General features: G+C 45.6%; 1 protein-coding gene across 7 annotated transcripts in view; it reads right to left on the bottom strand.

Annotated features, from left to right (window-relative positions):
• The window catches only part of DOCK3 (dedicator of cytokinesis 3), a 257811-nt gene that overhangs the window by 43711 nt on the left and 191933 nt on the right, over positions 1-22167 (bottom strand). For 6 of the 7 annotated variants that reach the window (XM_066245908.1, XM_066245906.1, XM_066245903.1 and 3 more), the window contains 8 exons: positions 17999-18093; positions 15991-16066; positions 15369-15469; positions 15050-15108; positions 12814-12962; positions 3952-4037; positions 1604-1630; positions 1376-1471 (listed from right to left, as the gene is read on the bottom strand). In XM_066245908.1, coding sequence (XP_066102005.1) covers positions 1376-1471; positions 1604-1630; positions 3952-4037; positions 12814-12962; positions 15050-15108; positions 15369-15469; positions 15991-16066; positions 17999-18093 — 689 coding nt within the window. The remainder of the gene's footprint in view (positions 1-1375; positions 1472-1603; positions 1631-3951; positions 4038-12813; positions 12963-15049; positions 15109-15368; positions 15470-15990; positions 16067-17998; positions 18094-22167) is intronic. The other variant, XM_066245904.1, reaches the window with a different exon arrangement.

Below are 22167 nucleotides of genomic sequence, written 5' to 3' on the forward strand. Positions count from 1 at the left end.
GATGTCACGTGAAAGAGCCTGAATTTATGTGGTAAGTACCATCACTGAGCCAAGAAATGGAGGAGAACGAAGTGAGTTTGAGTTGCTTGTTTGAGCCGCAAGGTAGGTAGAGAAATCAAACAAGCATTAAAACTAGGCCCTGGAGCCTGAGAAATTAATTTCTGCTCTTGCTGGCAGGCGACAGTGAAGAGGGCCAACCTTTAGTAAATGTAGTGAGGAAGAGGCAAAGAGTTTTACCCACCCATCCTCCCTGGGTGGTGGCAGGTGTAGGAAAGACGAGGGGTATGGTGTGAACAAATAAGTCCTCTCTGCTACAAGGGGCTCCCAAAAGGCCACCTGGGATCTCCTAGGGCCCAGGAACAATGGTCTGAACAACTGTGAGAAGCACAAGATGTGAGCACTTTCTCAGGAATTCCATCTCCGCATCCTCCCAGTACTCTGGACATCCTAGTCCCCCGCATAGGAGCTCCTGCTACTCAGCAGAAGCTGCTGGGAGCCTGAACTTGTTCCCATTTTCCGATTCATGGGTCGAAAATGCTCTCTCTTGGCTATTTTAGTCTTGTTGTACAGAGGAGACAACTATCACTTGGGGCTGGGTTTCCTCTTTCATTCCCTATCATCTTCCTCTAGGTCCCAAAAGGCACCCTAAGTCCACACTCCTGAAGTCTGCCGGAAGAAAATCTAAGGCTGCAGCGGTAGCATCACTGAAACTTTTAAACTAATTCAAAAGTCATAAAATGACCGAGTAAGCAGGTTTTCATGAAAAAACTAATTTCATATGAACTCTCAGACCAAAGAGAACATAAAGAACTCTGAGCTCACTCACGATCTGATTTCTATTATCTTCTTATGACCAGGACCAAAGGACAGAAATAAACAGGCTTTAGGCAAAGAACGCAGGCATAGAAAAGTAGGCTCCCTGGACAATGGAAAAGCCAACTGAGAGTCCTTCTGGGTCACACTTTTGTACCAGGCAACATTTCCCTGCTCATCTGCCATATGGCTCTGAAGAAAGGCCACACTTAGGACCTACAGGTATTCTCTGCCTTGCTCTGGAGACAACTTTTCTTTCCCTCCCTGCTGTGTCCATTCCTCAGGATGGAAAGCCAGATGGCTGCAAGTTATGGGGTGTCTCCTGGGAACATGTACCCATACACCAGGAAGGATCCCAGGAAGGCATGTGCTCTCTCTCCCCTCCGCTCCCCTGCCCCCACCTTCGGCCATCAGTAGATTCTTAATGACTGGTGATGGCACCCAACACCAGAACAGTCCTCCCCCTGAAGGGCAGATGGCCTCAGCTTTAAGGTCAAGGATGCCCTTGCTGGAGAGAGTATCCTGATCAGAGAAGAGGTCAGGTAGGTGCCTGAGAAGATACCTGTAGTCAAGAAGGCGTTCCATGAGGCGGGTGACTGAAGTCACAAAGGAAATGCCGGTCTCACGCCATGTTTCCTGTTCAACCTTCTCCAGCAGGCTATTGGTGGAGGAACGAGGGAAACAAACAACACATAATTCATGAGCCTTCCTCGGCACAAGAGTGGGATCCTAGAGCCCATGGACCTGCGATGGGTATGGAGACGGCAGACTTACCATACTGCAGTCTTACCTGGGGTAGGGCCCAAACAGCTGAGTTCTGCTCCACGCAGCAGAAAGCAATGACAAGGCAATTACTGAACTGGCAACAACAAATGGGCATATCTTCCATTTTCCTATATAAGACCCTAAGAATGCCACTGAACCGAGAGGGATTTCAAAGTCCCAGCCCTTTCGGTGCACACTGTAAGCCTGTTCTGAAGAAGCAGCTGAGTAAGGGTCCACTGAGGTTCAATCTGGCTTTGCCAAATGGCTGACTGCCTCTACCAATTCCTAGGGCTATCATCAGCGTACATACACACCAACCTGTCATACAAACCAAGGGCAAGATTCTCACCAGTCTTGAGGGTTCAGCATGAGGCCCTTCAGGAGCTGGACACAGCCATCTCCATTGTCAGGATGTTCCCACACAAAACATGCCAGAGCCAGAATCTAAACACCCAGGTCCTCCTCTCACTCACCAGCCCCGTGCTCCCAGTACCTCAGGACGGCCTCTGGCTTCTCCAAAGACCCTGGCCTCTAAGATTCTCTCTTCCCACAGATCTCCCCTGACTCCTTTCCATATGGTCCCTAGCTTCCTAAGGTCATGAAAAGTCACCTGGATGAGTAGGCCCAGCTAGGGGCATCCCACTGGGGGGACTCACACCTACAGCTTGGCAGCTGTTAATGCTGCTGTGACAATGACCGTCTCTCTGCACAGAGCATTCAGTCTGAGCCGAGACTTCTGGGAAGGTGACGGTTTCCCATGCTACCCATGCTAATAAAAGAGAAGGCAGGACCATTGGCTCTGGCCTCTGAACCATGTGGATAAAGCCACTGTGTCAGCATTCCCCTAACTGCTCTACAGAGCTCTGCTGTCCTGGGTGACAGAGAGAGGTATTCTGTGTGCAAACAAGCATGGCAAGTGCTGATCACAATACCTACCCTCTTGGAGAATTTCACATCTTTCTGCACATTTAAGGCTTTGAGAAATCTACAGTTACAGAGGCCTGTTCAATTTTGTTCAATTCAGACTTTTCTAAACCGATCAGCCCATGACCCACTTAGTCTTTTTTCAGCATACCGACAATCTTCCCCGAAACACTAACTGGGAAACGCAGCGCCCTGTCATCTATCAGTGGCTTTCCGTTCGCATCCACGGTTCCAGAAGGGTTCATCTGGTCAGGTGATTAGTGATTACAAATTACTTTTATGCTTCTTCCTTGTAGTAAAGTCATCTGTTAGTGGCTTACGAAGAAATTTCTCTGCCTTACTTCCACAATTAGAAATAGCTTCAGTTAAAAGGGAAATGCACTCATTTCCACAAATTAAAATTATTTAAATTTCAAGTACATTCACTTTTCATTGCCTGACTCATCAAGGAACAAAGTGGACAGAGCAGAACAGAAAGGTTTCCTCCTTTAAAACCAGGAGATCGGGGCTCCCCTCCAGAGCCGCTGCTTACTGGTGGTGCCGGCAGGGGCATGGTGTCACCTCCATTCATCCAGATGACATCTGCCCTGCCTGCCTCACAGGTGCAGTGTGAGGGTTAAACAGGAAATTTCAACACTTTCTGTACAGTGTAAAGTTCTAAGCAAATGTACAGTATTATTACTGAAAAATACGTTCCAGGTTGGCCTTCAGCATGACACAAAATCAAAGAGAATCTCAAAGCTGGAAATGAGCGAGATGGGAAACTCTAGGACTGTAAATGTCTTAAGGTTTTGTTTTTGTTTTTTAAAATGAGAAAGTGCTCAGGATCACCATGGCTCCCTGAGCGGCCCTTTGGACTTAGCCCTGTGGCCAGTCCTGAAAGGTCTCTTGGCCTCCAGGAACTCAAGACAGAAGCCACGAGTGGTTGGCCTGGGAGAGCCCTTGACATCACTCGGGACCCCCCCCCCCCCGTTTCTCACACAGGGAAACCGGAATGAAGAGGGGTATGACTTGTTCAAGGCACAGAATCCGTGTTAGTGTTTTCTAAGCTGTAAGTTCTTGCAGAGGAGGAATTCAACTCCCCCTCCTAGTACTGAGCCCCCATCGAGTCCCCATGAACTATCTGCCCAGTTGGCTCCAGTGCACACTAGGAAGACATAGAGCGATCCTTTCCTATCAGCACGTGCAGGAGTCAGAGTGTTCGCCCTGCCTCCGCCTCTTCACCAACCACAGCAATCTCTGGGAGAGCTGCTGTCAGGACATCACTTTTTTTTTTTTTTTTTTTTTTTTTTACAGGAGGCAGTCACTGCTACCACTAGGAACAACCTAGATCTCTCCTGACACCCACCCTCTGAAGCCAGCCCAGCATGGGGGGGGGCACCCCTATCCTTCATTAGCCCACTCCACCCCGTCCCCCAGCGTGGGGTGCCTGAGGCTGAAGCCGCTTACAGCAGGCCGAAGAGCTCCCGGTAGCTCTCGTCACCTTTCCCTTCTGACACCATGCTGTCCAGCTTGTCGATCAGCTCGGCCTCCACCTAGAGGGAAGCAGAGACTGTATAAGCTGGGCTGACCCCGCTGCAGGTGAGGATGGTGGGGGACGGCTCCCTGCTTTGTCTTTGCACCAAATACATCCTGGGGAAGATAGGATCTCACTCAAGCCAGGAGAAACCACCCTGCCTCCCCCAGCCGGAAAGACCTCCCCTTCCAGTGGTCTGAAAGAGAGCTAGGACTCAGAATTCTCAGGGGCTCTTTTCCCAGGCTAGGGACAAAGGCCAGGACTCCCTGGAGAGAAAAGTATTTTTTTTTTTTTTATTGATTTTTAGAGAGAGGGGAGAGAGAGAGAGAGAAGGGGGAGGAGCAGGAAGCATCAACTCCCATATGTGCCTTGACCAGGCAAGCCCAAGGTTTCGAACCGGCAACCTCAGTTTTCCAGGTTGACACTTTATCCCACTGCGCCACTACAGGCCAGGCGAGAAAAGTATTTTGGATCTAAAAGAGATCTTTCTTAGTGTATATGTGCCACATTTTCTTTATCCAGTCTTCTGTTGAAGGGTTTTTTGGTTGTTTCCATGTCTTGGCCACTGTGAACAGTGCTGCAATGAACATGGGGCTACATGTGTCTTTACGTATCAATGTTTCTGAGATTTTGGGGTATATACCCAGTAGAGGGATTGCTGGGTCATAAGGTAGTTCTATTTGCAGTTTTTTGAGGAACCACCATACTTTCCTCCATAATGGTTGTACTACTTTACAGTCCCACCAACAGTGGATGAGAGTTCCCTTTTCTCCACAGCCTCTCCAACATTTGCTATTACCCGTCTTGTTGATAATAGCTAATCTAACAGGGGTGAGGTGGTATCTCATTGTAGTTTTGATTTGCATTTCTCTAATAACTAATGAAGCTGAGCATCTTTTCATATATCTGTTGGCCATCTATATTTCTTCCTGGGAGAAGTCAAAAGAATTGATATGTATACAAAACATTTGGTTAGAACTTGACCTTCTAGACCAGGGTTAATCAACCTTTTTATACCTACTGCCCACTTTTGTATCTCTGTTAGTAGTAAAATTTTCTAACTGCCCATCGGTTCCATAGTAATGGTGACTTATAAAGTAGAGAAGTAACTTTACTTTATAAAATTTATAAAGCAGAGTTACAGCAAGTTAAAACATATAATAATAATTACTTACCAAGTACTTTATGTCGGATTTTCACTGTTTGGCAGAATAAATCTTTATAAAACAACTTATTATAGTTAAATCTATCTTTTTATTTATACTTTGGTTGCTCTGCTACTGCCCATCATGAAAGCTGGAACACCCACTAGTGGGCGGGAAGGACCAGGTTGACCACCACTGCTCTAGATAGCCAGGTGCACAGGAGGGGAGCAGGGGGCTGGTCCTTACTCTGACTGCCATTTGACTGGGTGAAGGGACACGTGTTTCCTTCAGAGAGTCTCCTTCAGGATAAAGGGCTCCACTGTTTGTCCCCACAGGTCCTAAAGCCCTTGGGTTGTCATGGGTGGATTCCTCAACTGCAAGGAGCAACGCTGCACCTGTCACACTGCGCCCCTGACCCACAAGGTGCTCAGCAGTGCTCGGTCACTTCTGACAGGCTTCATTAAGTTCACTAGGAGCTGAGAAATGAGCTGTAAGTGGTGTGACATCAAACCTTTTAAACCCTTCATTAGCCTTGAAAATGTGCAATTGTGGTATTATTTATATAGATATTTCAAATAAACCAAAAATGATGCACCACTCCGATATACCAAGGTTGTGGGTTTGATTCCCAGTCAGGGCACATACAAGAATCAACCAGTGAATGCGTACATAAGTGGAACAACAAATTGGTTTTTCTCTCTCTCTCACTCTAAAATCAATCCATAAATAAAAATAAATGGCATAGCTGCACATTATAATGAACTATAACAGGAGCATTTTCTCACTCCATATAGGGCCAAAGAGTCTTCAGGCAATGAACTAATAAAAGAATAATTGAATTAGGAAATTCATTGAGGGCAATTATGGTTTCTGAAATCCCCTTAGCAGAAAATGAGAGAGCCTGTTCCACGGCCAGGATGAGGACAGTCACACATTTATGTTTGGTCTGAAGAGTCAGCTGCTTGAACATACATTCACAGGAAACAGAAAGTCTGAGACAGGGGTCCTTAGGGAGTGATGCCACCCAACTCTCTCTGCGGAGAGAAGAGGCCTCAGTGGGGACTTGCTGTCAGGAAGAGCTGGGCCTAGAAGCCACGGCATCTCACTCCCAGTTCAAAGCTTATTCTTTCTGTCTCACTTGGTCAGTCAGCTGGCCACAAGTCTCCCAAGGGAAGCGGGGTCTGTTCATAACAAGGGATTTCCCTTCACATACACAGGTACAGTAGATTGTGCTTCTCAGAACAGGGCAAAAGTGGGGAGGAGACCTGGAGCAGCAGAGATACAACAGTGCAAACATGGGTAAGGCAGTTCCCTGGAGTTTCCAATACGGGTCCCTAGGCCAGCAGCATCCGTCACCAGAGACCTTGTTAGAAATGCAAATTCTCAGGCTCCCACTGGATCAGAAGCTCAGCGGGGAGGCAGTGATCTGTGTTTCAACAAGCCCTCCAGGGGGTTATGATGCCAATTCAAGTGTCAGAACTTCTGTATATGGGGACCTTACTTCATCACCCTGTGCAGTGCTGGTAAACGAAGGAGCCAGAAGAAATTGCGAAATCCAGAACAGGGGATTCTAAAGAAAATCAATGTCCCTAAGTCAGATGAAATGGTAAGTTTTTCATAATTGGTAATATTGACAATTTCAGGTTTGAGGAGTTACTTTTATTTACAGAACCAATATTCCTAAAGTGACACCTCACTCATTCATTCAACAGATTTCCTGCTACACAATCTGCTGCTATTTCTGGACAAAGTACACTGCTCACAACAATTAGGGGATATTTCATTGCTTCACATTCACTTTGAAATATCCCCTAATTTTTGTGAGCTATATTTCCCCTTCTAAGTGCAAGTTTCCTTGCTGTGAGACAGTAATGGGGGTTACCGTTCCTCTTCAGTCCATTGTGCCCTAGCTCCTGGGAAGTGCTCGCAGCATGATCAGTGTTCAGATGGAGCACACACAGAAAGGGTGGCTTAGGGTTTGACAAGTCTATAGACTCTCAAGAGTTTCAAGAAATAGTGGAAAAACTTATGAAATGTTTTAGCTCTTTGGTTCAGCAATTAACAGGTGAGAAATTTACCTAAGAAAATGATTAGGCATATATATGTTTTTTTGCAATTTTAACAACAAAACTTTCTTTTTTTGTTTTTTTCCTGTATTTTTCTGAAGCCGGAAATGGGGAGGCAGTCAGACAGACTCTCGCATGCGCCCAACCGGGATCCAACCGGCACGCCCACCAGGGGGTGACACTCTGCCCACCAGGGGGCGATGCTCTGCCCCTCTGGGGCGACGCTCTGTTGTGACCAGAGCCACTCTAGCGCCTGGGGCAGAGGCAGAGGAGCCATCCCCAGCACCTGGGCCATCTTTGCTCCAGTGGAGCCTCGGCTGCGGGAGGGGAAGAGAGAGACAGAGAGGAAGGAAAGGGGGAGGGGTGGAGAAGCAGATGGGCGCTTCTCCTGTGTGCCCTGGCCGGGAATCGAACCCGGGACTTCTGCACACCAGGCCGATGCTCCACCACTGAGCCAACCGGCCAGGGCCAACAACAAAACTTTTAAATGTGCCTAAGTTTCCAGAACTAGGAGACTGACTAAACACACAGAGGTCCAGTCAAGCAACAGAACAGCATGTTGGCGCTACACTGACGACTCAGGTGCAGAGACAGTGAGGACAGGGTGCTGCTACAAAAGGGAGACCAAAACCAACATACATTAATTGTCCTAAAAAATCCCAACACAGATTCCATTTTTTAACTTAAAAGAAAAAAACCACAACTATGAATTGGAAAAAATACTAAAAAGACAGCCCAACTCCCTTCCCTACAAGTTACTAATAGTAGGATTATGGGTTAAATTTTTTCATTATAGCTTATTTGTACTTTTAATGTTTCTACATTAAGCACTGTTTTATAGTTAGAAGTATTTTTAGTAGTGGTAAGAAGTAGGGGAGCAGCTAAGAGAGCCAAAGCTATGGAAAGCACAATTGGAAACAAGACCAAAAATCTTGGATTTTGGTGGTTATAGACGACCTTCAAAAGAGAGCGGTTTCAACAAAAGTGGGTGCACAATATACGCTAGGCTAAATAGGATATTTCAGGAGGTGGAAAGTGGAAGAGTAGATAGACCATTCTTCTAAAATACTTGATGGCAAAGGGAAGCAGCACCTTTCCAACCAGGGACAACAAGGTTTACATGCTTGCTGTACATCAATTGCTCATGATAGTCTTACTGGGGACAGAACACAGTTCATCAGCTGAGTCTTAAAAGGTGAGACAAATGAGCTCCAACTTCATCTCCCATCAAGCTGGCCTTCTTGCTTCAGCGTAACGGGGGGCGCAGCCCAGCCCCTTTCCGGAGCCTCGGCTGGCCCGCGGTGCAGGTCTGCGGCGTCATCTGCTTCCTGGAAACTGGGTTCTCTCCCAGGCAGTTGGGCACTTTGCACAATTAGAAGACACCCATGAGACAACACAGAAAAGCAACATTTCTTTTCTGTTTGAAATGATTATTTCCTGTGGTTCTCAGGGGAGGGGGTGGGGAGTAAAGAGGGACAAATATACAGTGATGGAAAATGATTTGACTTTGAGTGATGGGCACACAATGCAATCAACAGTTCAAATGCTATAGAGATGTTCACCTGAAACCTATGAACTCTTTTTTTTTTTTTTTTTAGATTTTATTTATTGAGTTTGGGGTGGGGGAGAGAGACAGAGATAGAAAGAGAGGGAGAATGAGAAAGAGGAGGGAGAAGTGGAAAGCATCTACTCATAGTAGTTGCTCCTATATGTGCCTTGACCAGGCAAGCTCAGGGATTTGAACCAGCGACCTCACCATTCCAGGTCAACTCTTTCTCCACTGAGCCACCACAGGTCAAGCCAAACCTATGTACTCTTATTGATCAATGTCTCCCCATTAAATTTAATTTCAAAAGAAAAAGAAGTGATTATTTCCTGAAGTACTGAAGGCATTACAGCCACACACTTCAAAAACAGTCTTCTGATGAAGAGCATCTATAAAAAATCTAGAGCTAAGTCATAATTGTGAAATACCGAGTGTTTTCCCCTAAGATTAAGAACAAGGCAATGATGCCCACTCTCATCACTCTCATTTAGCTTCAGACCAGAGGTTCTAGCCAGTGCAATGAGGCAGTAAAAGGAAATAAGAGGAATACAGATTAGAAAAGAAGAAATAAAACTGCCTCTATCTGCAGGTGACAGAAAAATCTCAAGGAATCTATAAAAAGCTTCTAGAACTAATACATGAGTTTATCAAGGGTGCAGGATATGATGTTAATATACAGAAACATTGTATTTCTATATGCTTGCAACAAACAACTGGAAAACAAAAATTAAAAACCAGAATAACTTACAATAACACTAAAACAGGCAATACATACAAATCTAACAACATGTACAAGACCTGTATGCTGAAACTATAACAATATTAATAAATCAGTGGGGGGCCCAAGTCTTTCTGACTGAGGATCCCCTCCCCCCAAAAACAAAGATTATATTTTTTGCTTAATCTCTCATAGACACAGACTACAGTATGGTGACTACCAGAGGGGAAGGGAAGTAGGGGAGGTAAAGAGGGGTAAATGGTGACAGAGGGAGACTTGACTTTGGGTGGGGAACACACAACACAATATACAGATGCTATATTATAGGACTGCACACTTGGAACCTATATAATTTTATTAACCGATGTCACTCCAACAAATTCAATAAAAAAGACATTAAAGAACACATAAATAAAGAGATATACTGTCTTCCTGGACTATGAGTATTACTAAGTATTATTAAGATATCACTTCTTCCCAATTTGATCTATAGATTAAAATGCAATCCCATTCAAAATCCCAGCAGGAATTTTTATCACTATTAACATGCTGATTATAAAATTTACAGGAAATGGAATTGGAATAGCTAATAAGATATTGAATAAAAGAACAAAAGTGGCCTGACCAGGTGGTGGCGCAGTAGATAGAGAATCGAACTGAGATATGGAGGACCCAGGTTCGAAACCCCGAGGTTGCCAGCTTGAGCATGGGCTCATCTGGCTTGAGTGCTGGCTCATCAGCTTGACATGAGGTCGCTGGCTTGAGTGTGGGATCATAGACATGACCCCATGGTCGCTGGTTTGAGCCCCAAGGTTGCTGACTTGAGCCCAAAGGCTACTGGCTTGAACCCAAAGGTCACTGGCTTGAAGCTCAAGGTCACTGGCTTGAGCAAGGGGTCACGTGCTGTGCTGTAGCACCCCAGTCAAGGCATATATGAGAAAGCAATCACTGAATAACTAAGGTGCCTCAAGGAAGAATTGGTGCTTCTCATCTCTCTCCTTTCATGTCTGTCTGTCCTTATTTGTCCCTCTCTATCTCTCTCTGTTTCTGTCACACAAAAAAACCCCAAAACAAAACAAAGGTAGAGGACTGACACCAAATTTGAAGACTAACTGTAACACTATCACAACTGAGACAGTGAGGTATTGGAGGAAGAGCAGACGCGTAGATTAACGGAAAGACTAGTGAAACCAGAAAAAGATCTACATCAACTGATTTTTAACAAAGAAAGTCTTTTCAACAAAAGGTGCTGGACAACCTTTGGAAAAAAAAAAGAGCCGTAACCCATTCTTCACACCTATACTAACACGACCTCAAAACAGATCATAGATCTAAAAGTAAAATTATAAAACTTCTAGAAGAAACATAGAAAAAAGTTTTGTGGTCTTGGTTTAGACAAAGAGTTCTCAGATATGAGCCCCAAAGCATAATCCATCCAAAAAAACCCCTGATACACTGGACTGCATAAAAATTTAAAACTTTTCTTCCATGAAAGATACTGTTTAGTAAATAAAAAGACAAGCTAAAAATTGGGAGAAAAATATTTGTAAATCATATTTTAAATAAAGGACTTATATCCAGAATATATAAACAACCCTCAGAAAACAAGCAGCCCAATTAAAAATGAACCTTAGTTCTGAACAATCAAAGAAGATATAAAGTTGATAAACTAGCACATCAAAAGATGCTCAACGTCATTAGTCATTAGGGAAATAGAAATTAAAATAACAAGAATATATAACTATATACCTATTAAAATGGCTAAAATAAACAAACAAAGACATAACAGCAAATTATGGTAAGTATATGCATCAACTGGAACCCTACAGACTGTTGTTGGGACTTCATAATAGTACAGCCACTTTGGAAAACAATTTGATTGCTTCTTATGAAGTTAAACATACATTTACCAAAATCTCTATAATCCTATTCCTATGTACTTACCCAAGAAAGATGAGTTTATATTCATACAAAAAACTATAAATAAATTATTTTTAGCAGCTATATTCATAATCACCAAAAGAAATGGAGACAACCCAAATGTCTTTAAAAGTAAATAAATAAACTGCAATGAATACTACCCAGCAATAGAAAAACTGATGGATGCAATAATATGGATGAATCTCTCAAAGGCATTATGGTAAGTGAAAGAAGCCAGTTTCAAAAGGCTACGGTCTACATGAGTCCATTGACATATATTCTGGAAAACGCTGGCTTCTAGTGATGGAGAATGGGGAAGGGTTTGATTACAAAGGAGCAGCAAGATGGAATCTTTAGGAATTAAAAAAAATATTTATTGTGGTACTGGTTACATGACTTTATGTGTTTGCCAAAACCTATAGAACTAGGAATTCTCTAACTAGGGAATTCTACTTTGTAAATTTACAAATAAAACAAAGCAAATAAAAAATTATTCTTTCCCTGGTCTGTCCCTCACTTCCACAGTCACTCACTGTAAGACCACAAGGTCATCCCAGAATCAAAGAGTTGGTAGGAAGCTTAGTGAAAACTGGTCTAGTCTCCAGGCTAATATAGAAATTTCCCCTAGAGGTCTCCTGGGAGCTCCTACTTGAGAACCACCAGTAAAGAGGAACTCCCCATCTCCCAAAGCAGCCCCCCTCTATAGACAATTCTTCTTGCTAACAAGCTATTTCCTTCATGAGCTAGAATCAGCTCTAATATCACTGACCCCTACTGGTCACAGTCCTATTCCCTAGATACAGATAGTCAGGGGCCAACTCCTCCACCTTAGGGGTGGAAGAACTGCACAGAGGGACAGCCTGAAGCTACTTAGTCAAAAGTCAAGGGCTTACACCTCCTGGACCTACTCCTCTGTATAGGAGTCTGAAATTCTGGGCTCTTCTGAGCCACGAGAAGTCATCTGGTTTGGGCTGTGGCCCTAGAAATGCCTGGATCATACAGCTTGGAGATCCCCCAGAGAGGAAGAACAACACATTCCCAGGGCCCTCGCCTGAACTGAGCTGAGAAGCTACAGTCTGAGTCATTCTCCCCTTGATCAGAAAGTTGCGAAGAAATAAACGGATCACAGACAAAAAAAAAAAAAAAAAAAAAAAAAAAGAAAGTTGCTTTCACATCATATTCATTCCTTTGCTCTGATTCTTTTCTGGCCTCCAACTTCACAAGGAATATTCGCAAGTCAACTCTGGCCAGCAAGTAAGGGAAACCCCTTGAACAAGATTCAAGATGGCCAAGCTACAACTCATTCCCACTGGAAATCAGCCTGCCCATGTGAGTCACCTTCCTGGGCTGAAAGGGTCCATTCCAGAGGCGAACACCCAAAACAATGGCAGGTATCTTACCTGCTTGAAGTTGCCATTTTTCCGCTGCTCCCAGTCCATCATGTCATGAAAGATGGGAATCATGATGTTCCGTACTTCTGGCTGCGGTACCAGGGTCACACCCAGAAAAGGACCAATCATGCCCGGAATAAAGTGGATCTTATGTTCACCTGAACAACAAGACATATTAACTTATGCTTGTGCTTTGTTCCTTCAGGGAAGCTTCCCCAGTGGGGCTGCAGCACACGCTTTGATCTGCCCTGGAAGCATCTGAGAACAGAGCCAGCTCTTCCCTCTGGCTTTCTGAGATGCTCCCTCTCCTGGCTTTTTGGTGTTCATGGGTAAAACTGGCACAGCCCAGTTAGAACAGATGTTCAAAAGGCACAGATTGCCTTTTCAGAAAATTTCCTGGGAGGTTCCACAAATTATCTGAAAATCATTTTGAGGTCAAGGAACAGATTTCAGTACTCTAGACAGAACAAGACACCTGAGTAACCAGTTATTCTGAGTAACCTGTGATAGTCTCAGATAGTCTGTTCACAACAGTTACGTAGCAAGAACAATCCATCTAAACATAAGGCACACTCCCTGGAGTTCCTACCTCTCGCCCAGAGGCATTTAACTGATGAGGATGCCCAGTCCCTGGTCTAGCCACTAGAGGTCTAAAGTCTGGGAGCCTCTTCACCTTGTGTGTTCAGGAAGGCCAGCAGGGATGGGGCGGGGCGGGGCGGGGTGGGGCGGGGGTGGGGGGCTGCTGAGTTAGCAGGAACCACCTGCACAGCCCTGTCCTACTCCCACAGACTGACTCAGAGACCCCACCCCCTAGCTTAGTGCATTTCTGACGGTAGAACTACATCCACTCAGATCAGATCAGCTCAGCCCTCAACCTTTTTAATGAAGCCTGTCCTTGGGAAGTGGGTGATGTGGGTTTCCCTGCGATTGGCTTGATCCGGGGCAGGTTCCCTGAAGCAAGGGCCAGTCCTGAGGACCCTGGGGCAGAACGTTTCTCTTCCCTGCAATGGTGAAACAGAGCAAACCATCTGCCCAGGAGGAGACAAACTGTGGGCCCGTGTAATAGTGACTGCTGCAGCAAAGTAAAATCAACTCTTGAGGACCAGAGAATGCCATTTCCACCAAAAACAATGAGTCAGAATTGGTTTTATCAGAAAAATTAGGCATCTTATAAAACTTCTTCTATTTAAAAAGCTTATCTAAGGATCAAATGTTGGCCTGAGGCTGATTCTGCATAGTCTAATCTTGGTGTTCGGTGCAGTTGCTAGTCCCTTGTGTTCCTGTGAATTTCAGAGTCAACTTGGGGTTAAAATCTAGATGAAGGAGGTCAGACTGTAAGACTACTGAAGCTGGAAAGCCCACCTGGGGAAATACATCTCCATTCACGGGCAGGCAGCCCTAGGGCTTGCTGGTAGGAATGCCTCGAACCTTGCTGGTTGCCTCTAGTCTCAGAGACTGCTAGGGTTAATGAAGGACTACAGGATTTTTTTGACCATCCTTCCTGAGGCTTCAGAACTGTAAGTTTAGCTGAACACAGACTTTACTAGGAAGAGGAAGAGCAGCTCCTTTAGCACCCTGAGGGACTAACTAAAAGCCTACAGTAAGTGACAAAGGATGGTCCGCCGAGCCACCAGGGCAGACCACATACACTATCCAAAACTCTCACAGTCCAGACTCAAAGCAGTGGGTATTAAAGAAGCTGTAAAGAGAAGTTATCAAAAGAAAGGAAGCTAAAATTAATCTCCCCTAAAGGCTGAAATTCCCTTCTTACATCCACTCTTCATGTGGTCAGCATGCCTGAATTCCAGAAACCCCAGGAAGGATTTCAAATGAAAATGCATCGCTGCCCTTGCTCCTGTGCTGAGTGCCTCCAAGGTCTACGCTTTGGGGCCTGCACCATCATCAGCCTGGGACAGACACGAAGAGCACAGAGGGGCTGGCAGGCATGAGTTCTCAAACTGGGAGAAACTACTGGAGCGCTCATCTTCTTCTTCCTTTTGACATTTAGTTCTCAAAAAAGGGATTATGACTATGTATTGCTGGGGTCTTGTTTCTCAGCCTAACTCTCCTGCCAAGGGCTTGGTGCACATGTGCTCCCGTCCATACGAGGTGTTATGTTAGAGACATGTGAAGATTTCCTGGGTCTGAATTAACATTCATAAAACCTGGGGGGAGTTATTGGTCTTGTCACGTTTTACTTGGCTACAGAATATATGGAAGGGAAAAATAAGGGGAGGAGACCTACCCAGATTCTGCCACATGCTGAACAGTTCATAAGCCATCATCACACGCATGTCTCCATACCTGGAATAATAACACAGGAGCCAGTTACTAGTGGGGAGACGTTCAGGAAGACCAGGCTACAAACCCAGTGAGGTCAGTCTCTCAGCACTGTTTCTAATGTTTCCCAAGTATGAAGTCATCTAGTTCTCAACTGCACTGTCACTTGGCTCCTGGGGAAGCGACCTCAGTGAGAACCCTGTGGACTTCTGAAGGAGCCTCCCTGGAAACACAGCCCCATCTGGGCATATGGTACGGAGGTGAGTAAGAGACATATGTCTTACTTATCTAGAATCTTCTTCCTCTTGGCTGAAGTAATGATTTCTAGCTGGAGGCTTGGCTGATTTATGAACAGAACTGCCAGGCTAAAATAAGAATTCCACACCTAGAGAGAAGAAGAGAAACCATGTGACAGCCTGAGTCCTTAACCTTGCAAGGAGAGAGTCTAAATATACGCATGCAGCACAGAATTCATTTCACAACTTTCAGATCTTGATATTTTTTTTCCTTTTTAAATAGCTTTGCAAATAGGACTCCAACCCCCTCCCCCTTTCTTGACTCCTCTGTAGCCAACAGTGTTAATTCTGGATTGGGAAGCATACTCATGGACATCTGCCTCCCAACACCTCCCAAAGCAGAGCTCACTCTAGGTGATATTCTAGTAACTATCAGCTTGGAAGCTGTTTGATACTACGAACATATTAATAATAATAATAATAAAACCCCAGCTCACCCCAGCCCCAAGCTGACACCTAGCTAAGTCCTTCTTAAGTTCCTGACCTGCAAATTTGTAAACAAAATGAAATGGTTGTTTTAAGTAAAGCAAAAACAAAAACAGTGAGCTTGGTATTTTACTTTCTAGAGTTACTACAAAGAGAGAGATGAATGAATCACAAGGGCTCCTACCTTGAAGTCAAAGTCTGTCTCTGTGAAGTTCTTGTGCAGTGCAGAGGACAGGTACTGGACGGTAGTGACTATAATGCTGCAGCAAGGGAACAAGGCGTTAGCAGAGGTAACAAATGATGACAGCTGACAGCTGAGCATCAACTGTCGAAGGCCTGTGTGTAAACTTCTTAAGTACAACATGCTCAAGTAAGATAAAGGAAAGACATAGATGATACAAATCCCATAGAAAACCAGTCTTGGAGAAATGCCCCATTGTTGGCAGAAGAGCACAGAACATTAGTGGGCTCTAGACCTAGTTGTGCCATTATCTGACCTTAATACGACCTTCCTCTGGGCCTTAGTTTCCCTGCTTACAAAAGGGGGTAGATTAGGGATTGATGGCTCTTTAGAGTAAGTCTAGTATTTGGGGGACTTTTGAGTCATGAACATATATTATGACCACCGGAGGGCTTAGAGCATAATTTTATTTGATAAAAGGGGTTTATAGTTATTAAATGCTAACTTTGTCATACACTGTTATTTTCATCTGTAAGTCATTTGATTCCAGCCTTTGGTTTAGAACATCACTCTCAACTTTAGCCTGGGCACATTTAAGGGGTGGCAAGAGACTAGCTTGCTGGAAGCAAGCAAGGGCACAGGCTGAGGTCGAGAGAAAGTGAAGCGGGACACACGGGTAAGGGTCTGATCACGGAGGGCCTTGGCTGCCTGGCCAAGGAGGTGATATCTAACAAGACCACCCGGCTCCAATGCAGGAGAGGGGCAAGGAGAAAACACTGCATTAGAGACACTAGTCCACCGGCAAAGGGGGTGACAGAGTTGAAAGGTCAAAGCCTTAAGAGAAGAGGCTGTGCTTGCAGGATGGGCAGCAGAGTCTGAGGTGCTCCGAGGAGAGTCGAGAGACAGAAACTAGAGGGAACCACGTGGGAAACCCACTATTTGAGGAAACATCAATGCAACTTTGTCTATAACTGTTCTTTTGTTCTGTCCTATCTCAAATGTTTGCAGTTTTGAAAAAAAAGAAAAAAAGGGCACTATAGCAGGTACAAAGTAGAAAGACCATGCTGATACCCTGCTGACACAGCTACGGTAAATAACCTCACTACATACTGTGTGCTGCCGACATGAAAGGCAGACGAGCAGGAGGCGGCAGCGGGCTAGAGAGCAGCAGCCACGTGGCTGTCGCCTGAGCGGAGGCAGACCGGATCAGGCAGCACCTCACCGCCTGCATCACTTGTCTGGTTTGCCAATTAGAAGCACAGGCTAGAAATATAAACGGGGCTGGCAATGTAGGGCCAGCCCTAGCGGCCAGAGCCAGAAGTGGTCAGAGCCGCACAGCCAGGTCTCGGGTGGGTAATTAGCACTAGCTGCGGGAGGCAAGCAGTGTCTGGCAGCCGACACAAACCAAACCAAGAGGAGGGCTTGGGATAATGCACGAAGCCAGAGAGCCACAGAAGCCAGTGGGTCACGGAACAGGCCCTCCTCAGGGAGGAACCCTTCCCCGGGTCTTATAGTTCATATCTTTAACATCTCCTCTTCCGTCCTTACCGCGTCATCACTTCCCAGGCACTTAGCCTCCATTAAAAAAGTATACTTTATTTATTGATTTTACAGAGAGAGTAGGGGGGCCAGAGGTGAGAAGTGTCACTCATAGTTGCTTCACTTCAGTTGTTCTTGGTTGCTTATCGTGTGTTCCTTGACCAGGCAAGCCTGGGGTTTAGAACCAGCGACCTCAGTGTTCCAGGTCAACAATCTGTGCACTGCGCCACCATAGGCCAGGCATGGCTCCATTTTTAAAACTATTTTTGACTCTTCCTTCTCTTTGAACTTATGGTAAATGGTCAAGTCCTAGTGACTGTGCCTAAAACATGTTTTTTCACGTTTACCCTTTCCTCTCTGTCCCATGACCCTGGTCAGGACCTCTTTCTTGCTTCCTCTCCCGCACACACACCCTCACTCCCCTTAGTCTGAGAACACCCTGCAGCTTCCAGCGCAGGCCTGCCACACTCACTTGCTCGTGAGCAGTCTCATCACCATCCAGTCCCGAGGAAAGACGCTCATCTTCATCAGGCTCCGGAACACACAGAAAATCTTCAGCAGGAATTCCTGAGACAAGGAGAGAGCCTGCTGTGAGGCATGGCCACTGCCGCGCCACACACGTTCCTCAGCTGGCAGTTCCTAGACCTGGCGGTGGGTGGGGCCGGGGGGTTAGAATCTGGCTCCCTCTATGACCGCTTTTCCCTCAGAGCTTGAGTTCCTGGCACTCTCACAGCTCAGCTATGGGAGCAGATCCAAACTGGGTAGAACAGAGACAGCTGTGCACTCACTCAGCCCAGGGCCTAGCGCCCACAGCCCAGGGAAGGCTAGAATCCAGGTGGACTGGTACCCAATTGAGTCTACAGGTCTCATTCCTTGGGTCATGGCCCCTGAGCAATTGACTTTAAGAATCTGCTTCTTTGGATGTTAGGAACACATTGACAGGAGAAGCACTTTAGAATTGGCAAATAAGGACCTCCAGGAATGTGGTCCTCCAAGAAAGCAATGAGGCCCATACTGGTTGGCTCAGCAGTAGAGCGTCAGCCTGGCGTGCAGGAGTCCCAGGTTTGATTCCCGGCCAGGGCACACAGGAGAAGCGCCCATCTGCTTCTCCACCCCTCCCCCTCTCCTTCCTCTTTGTCTCTCTCTTCCCCTCCAGCAGCAGAGGCTCCACTGGAGCAAAAGATGGCCCGGGTGCTGAGGACGGCTCCATGGCCTCCACCTCAGGTGCTAGAATGGCTCTGGTCACAACAGAGCAACGCCCCAGATGGGCAGAGCATCGCCCCCTGGTGGGCATGTTGAATGGATCCCGGTTGGGCGCATGTGGGAGTCTGTCTGTCTGCTTCCCAGCTTCTCACTTCGGAAATAAATAAATAAATAAATAAAGCAATGAAATAGTGGCAAAGAGTGGTTCAGTAAAGGCTTGCAATAATCCAAGGAGAGTTATTCAGGAAAAGCGGCGGAATCCCAGTAGAAACAGTGAGTGAGCTCACTGTGCTTTGACTTTCCCGTTCCTGTCCCCTCTCCCTCCCCACCTCCATGGCAGCCTTGCAAACAAGCAGCTGTGGAACTGGAACCGCAGTAGTGAAAACCAGCAGCCTAGCAGTCGCTGGAAGGAACGAAATGGTTTTGGAGCTCCTGAAAAAGTGCCATTTCCAGAGAGTTGTTACTTTTTTATCTGTTTGGTAGTCACCTAGGAGAGCCCCATTCAGAGGGCTTATTTGACCTGACTCAGAGCTTACTCAGTGGGGTAAGTCTTATCACTAGGCCATTAGTTGCGGGAAAAATGTGATAATAATTTGACATCTCAGCTACACGAAGCAGCTGTATCAGCTGTGGCAAACAAGAGAGTGTCCACAACACTTAAAAGAAAAATCTGGGAATGAGCTAGAGCTAGCCAGACGGGTCTTGAAAAGCTCTGGCACGTTCCTGGAACTCTAGAAGGCCACGCACAAGTACAGGGCTGCCCACACTCCCAGGGAAGACCTAGGAAGCCTGGTAGCTCGCTCTGGCTGACTCGGGGGCTCGATGGAAGCGGGGAGTGACGGAGAAGGCTGTGAAGTAGACTGCCAGAGCACGGACAGCAAGCCGCCCACACTCGTTTTGTTGAGTGTGGAAGACTTACTGATTTAAGGAATTTAAGGAAATCTCTGTCCAATGATTAGCTGATCACTAAGCTAACTGAATGAAGATGTTAGTGGCTGTACACAACAAAGAATACATACTTTAAAAATTAGTCCAGGAAAGTCACTAAATAAACAAGAAAACAAGCATCATCATCATCAACAACAAAATAACAAAAAGCAACAACAACAAAAGCTGGGGATGAGTGTGTGGAGGAGGCAATCTGATTTCCAGAGTTGCCACATTACTTAAATTGTCTAGTTTTCAACAAAAAGAAATGCTAAGATGTGAAATGAAACAGAATTCTAAGTGTGGTCCATACACAGGAAAAAAGAAGTCAATAGAAACTTTTTCTGAGGTAGCTCAGATATTGGACTTACTAGGAAAAGACTTTAAATTGGCTATTATAAATATGTTCAAAGAACTAAAGGAAATCATGACTAAAGAACTGAGAGAAAGTATAAGAGGATTAGGTCACTAAACAGAAAATACCAATAAAATAAATAGAAATTATTTTAAAAGCATCAACAGAAATTCTAGACTTACAAAAGTACCATAACAAAAACAAGAATTTCAGTGGAGGGGCTTATTAGCAGATGTCAACCGGTAGAAGAAAGAATCAGAGAATTTAAAGATCGGGCAACTGAGATTATCCAGAGGGACAGAAAGAATAAAAAGAAAGAAAAATAAACAAGAGCATCAGAGACCTACAGGACACCATTAAATGTACAAACATAAATAATGGTGTCAGAGAGGAGAGATAAAAAGGAAGAAACAGTAAATAAATATTTGAAGAAAAATATTGGCCAAAAGTTTCCAAACTTAATAAAAGAAACACTTTCATCAACACATCCAAACAGGTCAATGGACTCTAGCCTTTCACCGCCTGTCAGAATACTGGAGGCTGCTGACCCTGGCCGGTTGGCTCAGCGGTAGAGCGTCGGCCTAGCGTGCGGAGGACCCGGGTTCGATTCCCGGCCAGGGCACACAGGAGAAGCACCCATTTGCTTCTCCACCCCTCCACCGCGCCTTCCTCTCTGTCTCTCTCTTCCCCTCCCGCAGCCAAGGCTCCACTGGAGCAAAGATGGCCCGGGCGCTGGGGATGGCTCTGTGGCCTCTGCCTCAGGCACTAGAGTGGCTCTGGTCGCAACATGGCGACGCCCAGGATGGGCAGAGCATCGCCCCCTGGTGGGCAGAGCGTCGCCCCTGGTGGGCGTGCCTGGTGGATCCCGGTCGGGCGCATGCGGGAGTCTGTCTGACTATCTCTCCCTGTTTCCAGCTTCAGAAAATGCAAAAAAAAAAAAAAAAAAAAAGGAAAAAAAAAAAAAAAAAAGAATACTGGAGGCTGCTCTCTGGAGTAGCTGATCACTGAAGATCTGTCCTCAAGGATACAGCCACAGTTGAGGGCTGAGGTATCAGAATGAAAACAGGCATTGACAGGAAGTTTACCTGCTGAACTGGAAGACACCCAGCTTGCTTTTCCTACTTGGTTTCCTAATATTAGCAGGCTACACCAGCACAGGATGGGTAAAGGATTCCTCTTTGAGGAAAAGAGCAAGTTCAAGACAACAGGCCAACAGACACAGGAATCAGAGGATGCTCTGACCAAATGACCAGACCCTCTTCCGTCCTCTACCAGGAAGCCCACTGCAGACGAGCCCTGCGCACACTTTGAGCTTCTAGTCAGTATCAGAGGACCTTACCTGTGGACCCAAACTGACATCCAGGAGTCTCTACTGTGGGAGAAAAGTCTCTAACGTGAAAGACAGGGCAGAAACAAATAAAAACAGGGCAAGTCTTCAGGAAAAAAAGAGGGACCTGACGGCATCGGTCAGATTCGACCGGGAGGGAGGTTGGAAGAAGAATTAGATCTATTCCAGAGATGACAGAGAAAGGAAGGCTCCTGGCCAGGTGTAAAAGCCAAAAGAAAAACAAAACCAAGCAAATAACGGAAGAGTCAAGTAATTCCAGGGAAAACAAAATGTTTTACAGAAAAGGAAGTGCCACGGCACAGCTCTGGACTCACTACAGTACTCACACCTCGTGTAATAAAGAAGCGAGGGTTACCAAGTTAAACAAAAAATGCACGCTGGAAGAATGAGAGGAAGGACATGCAGGTGTGTGAAAGGAATGATTCAGGAAAATCATCTTCATTCCCATGGGAAGAGGAAGATAGATAACTAACAGTTCACTTAAAAATGGCAGTCAACGCTACCTGAAGAACAGCAAGAATACCAAGTGGCTGCCTTTGGGGAGCAGCGACTGGACAGGGGATGCAATGAGCCAGGGAACCACTGTTTTGTGCTGCAAGATTTGTAATATGCTTTGGCTTTTAAAATTATATATCCATATTGCTGCAATAAAAATAACATTTAAGTAAAAGTATGAGAATGATGCTAGCCTGAGTTTCTGGGAATCCGTCAGCATAACTCACACACACCCCCATCCCCGCCACAGAAGAAATGATCTAGAATAGCTAAGACTGGATTCTCAGCCTGACCAGGCGGTGGCTCAGTGGAT

The sequence above is a fragment of the Saccopteryx bilineata genome, chromosome 10 (genome assembly GCF_036850765.1).
Source record: "Saccopteryx bilineata isolate mSacBil1 chromosome 10, mSacBil1_pri_phased_curated, whole genome shotgun sequence".
NCBI classification, from domain to species: Eukaryota; Metazoa; Chordata; class Mammalia; order Chiroptera; family Emballonuridae; genus Saccopteryx; species Saccopteryx bilineata.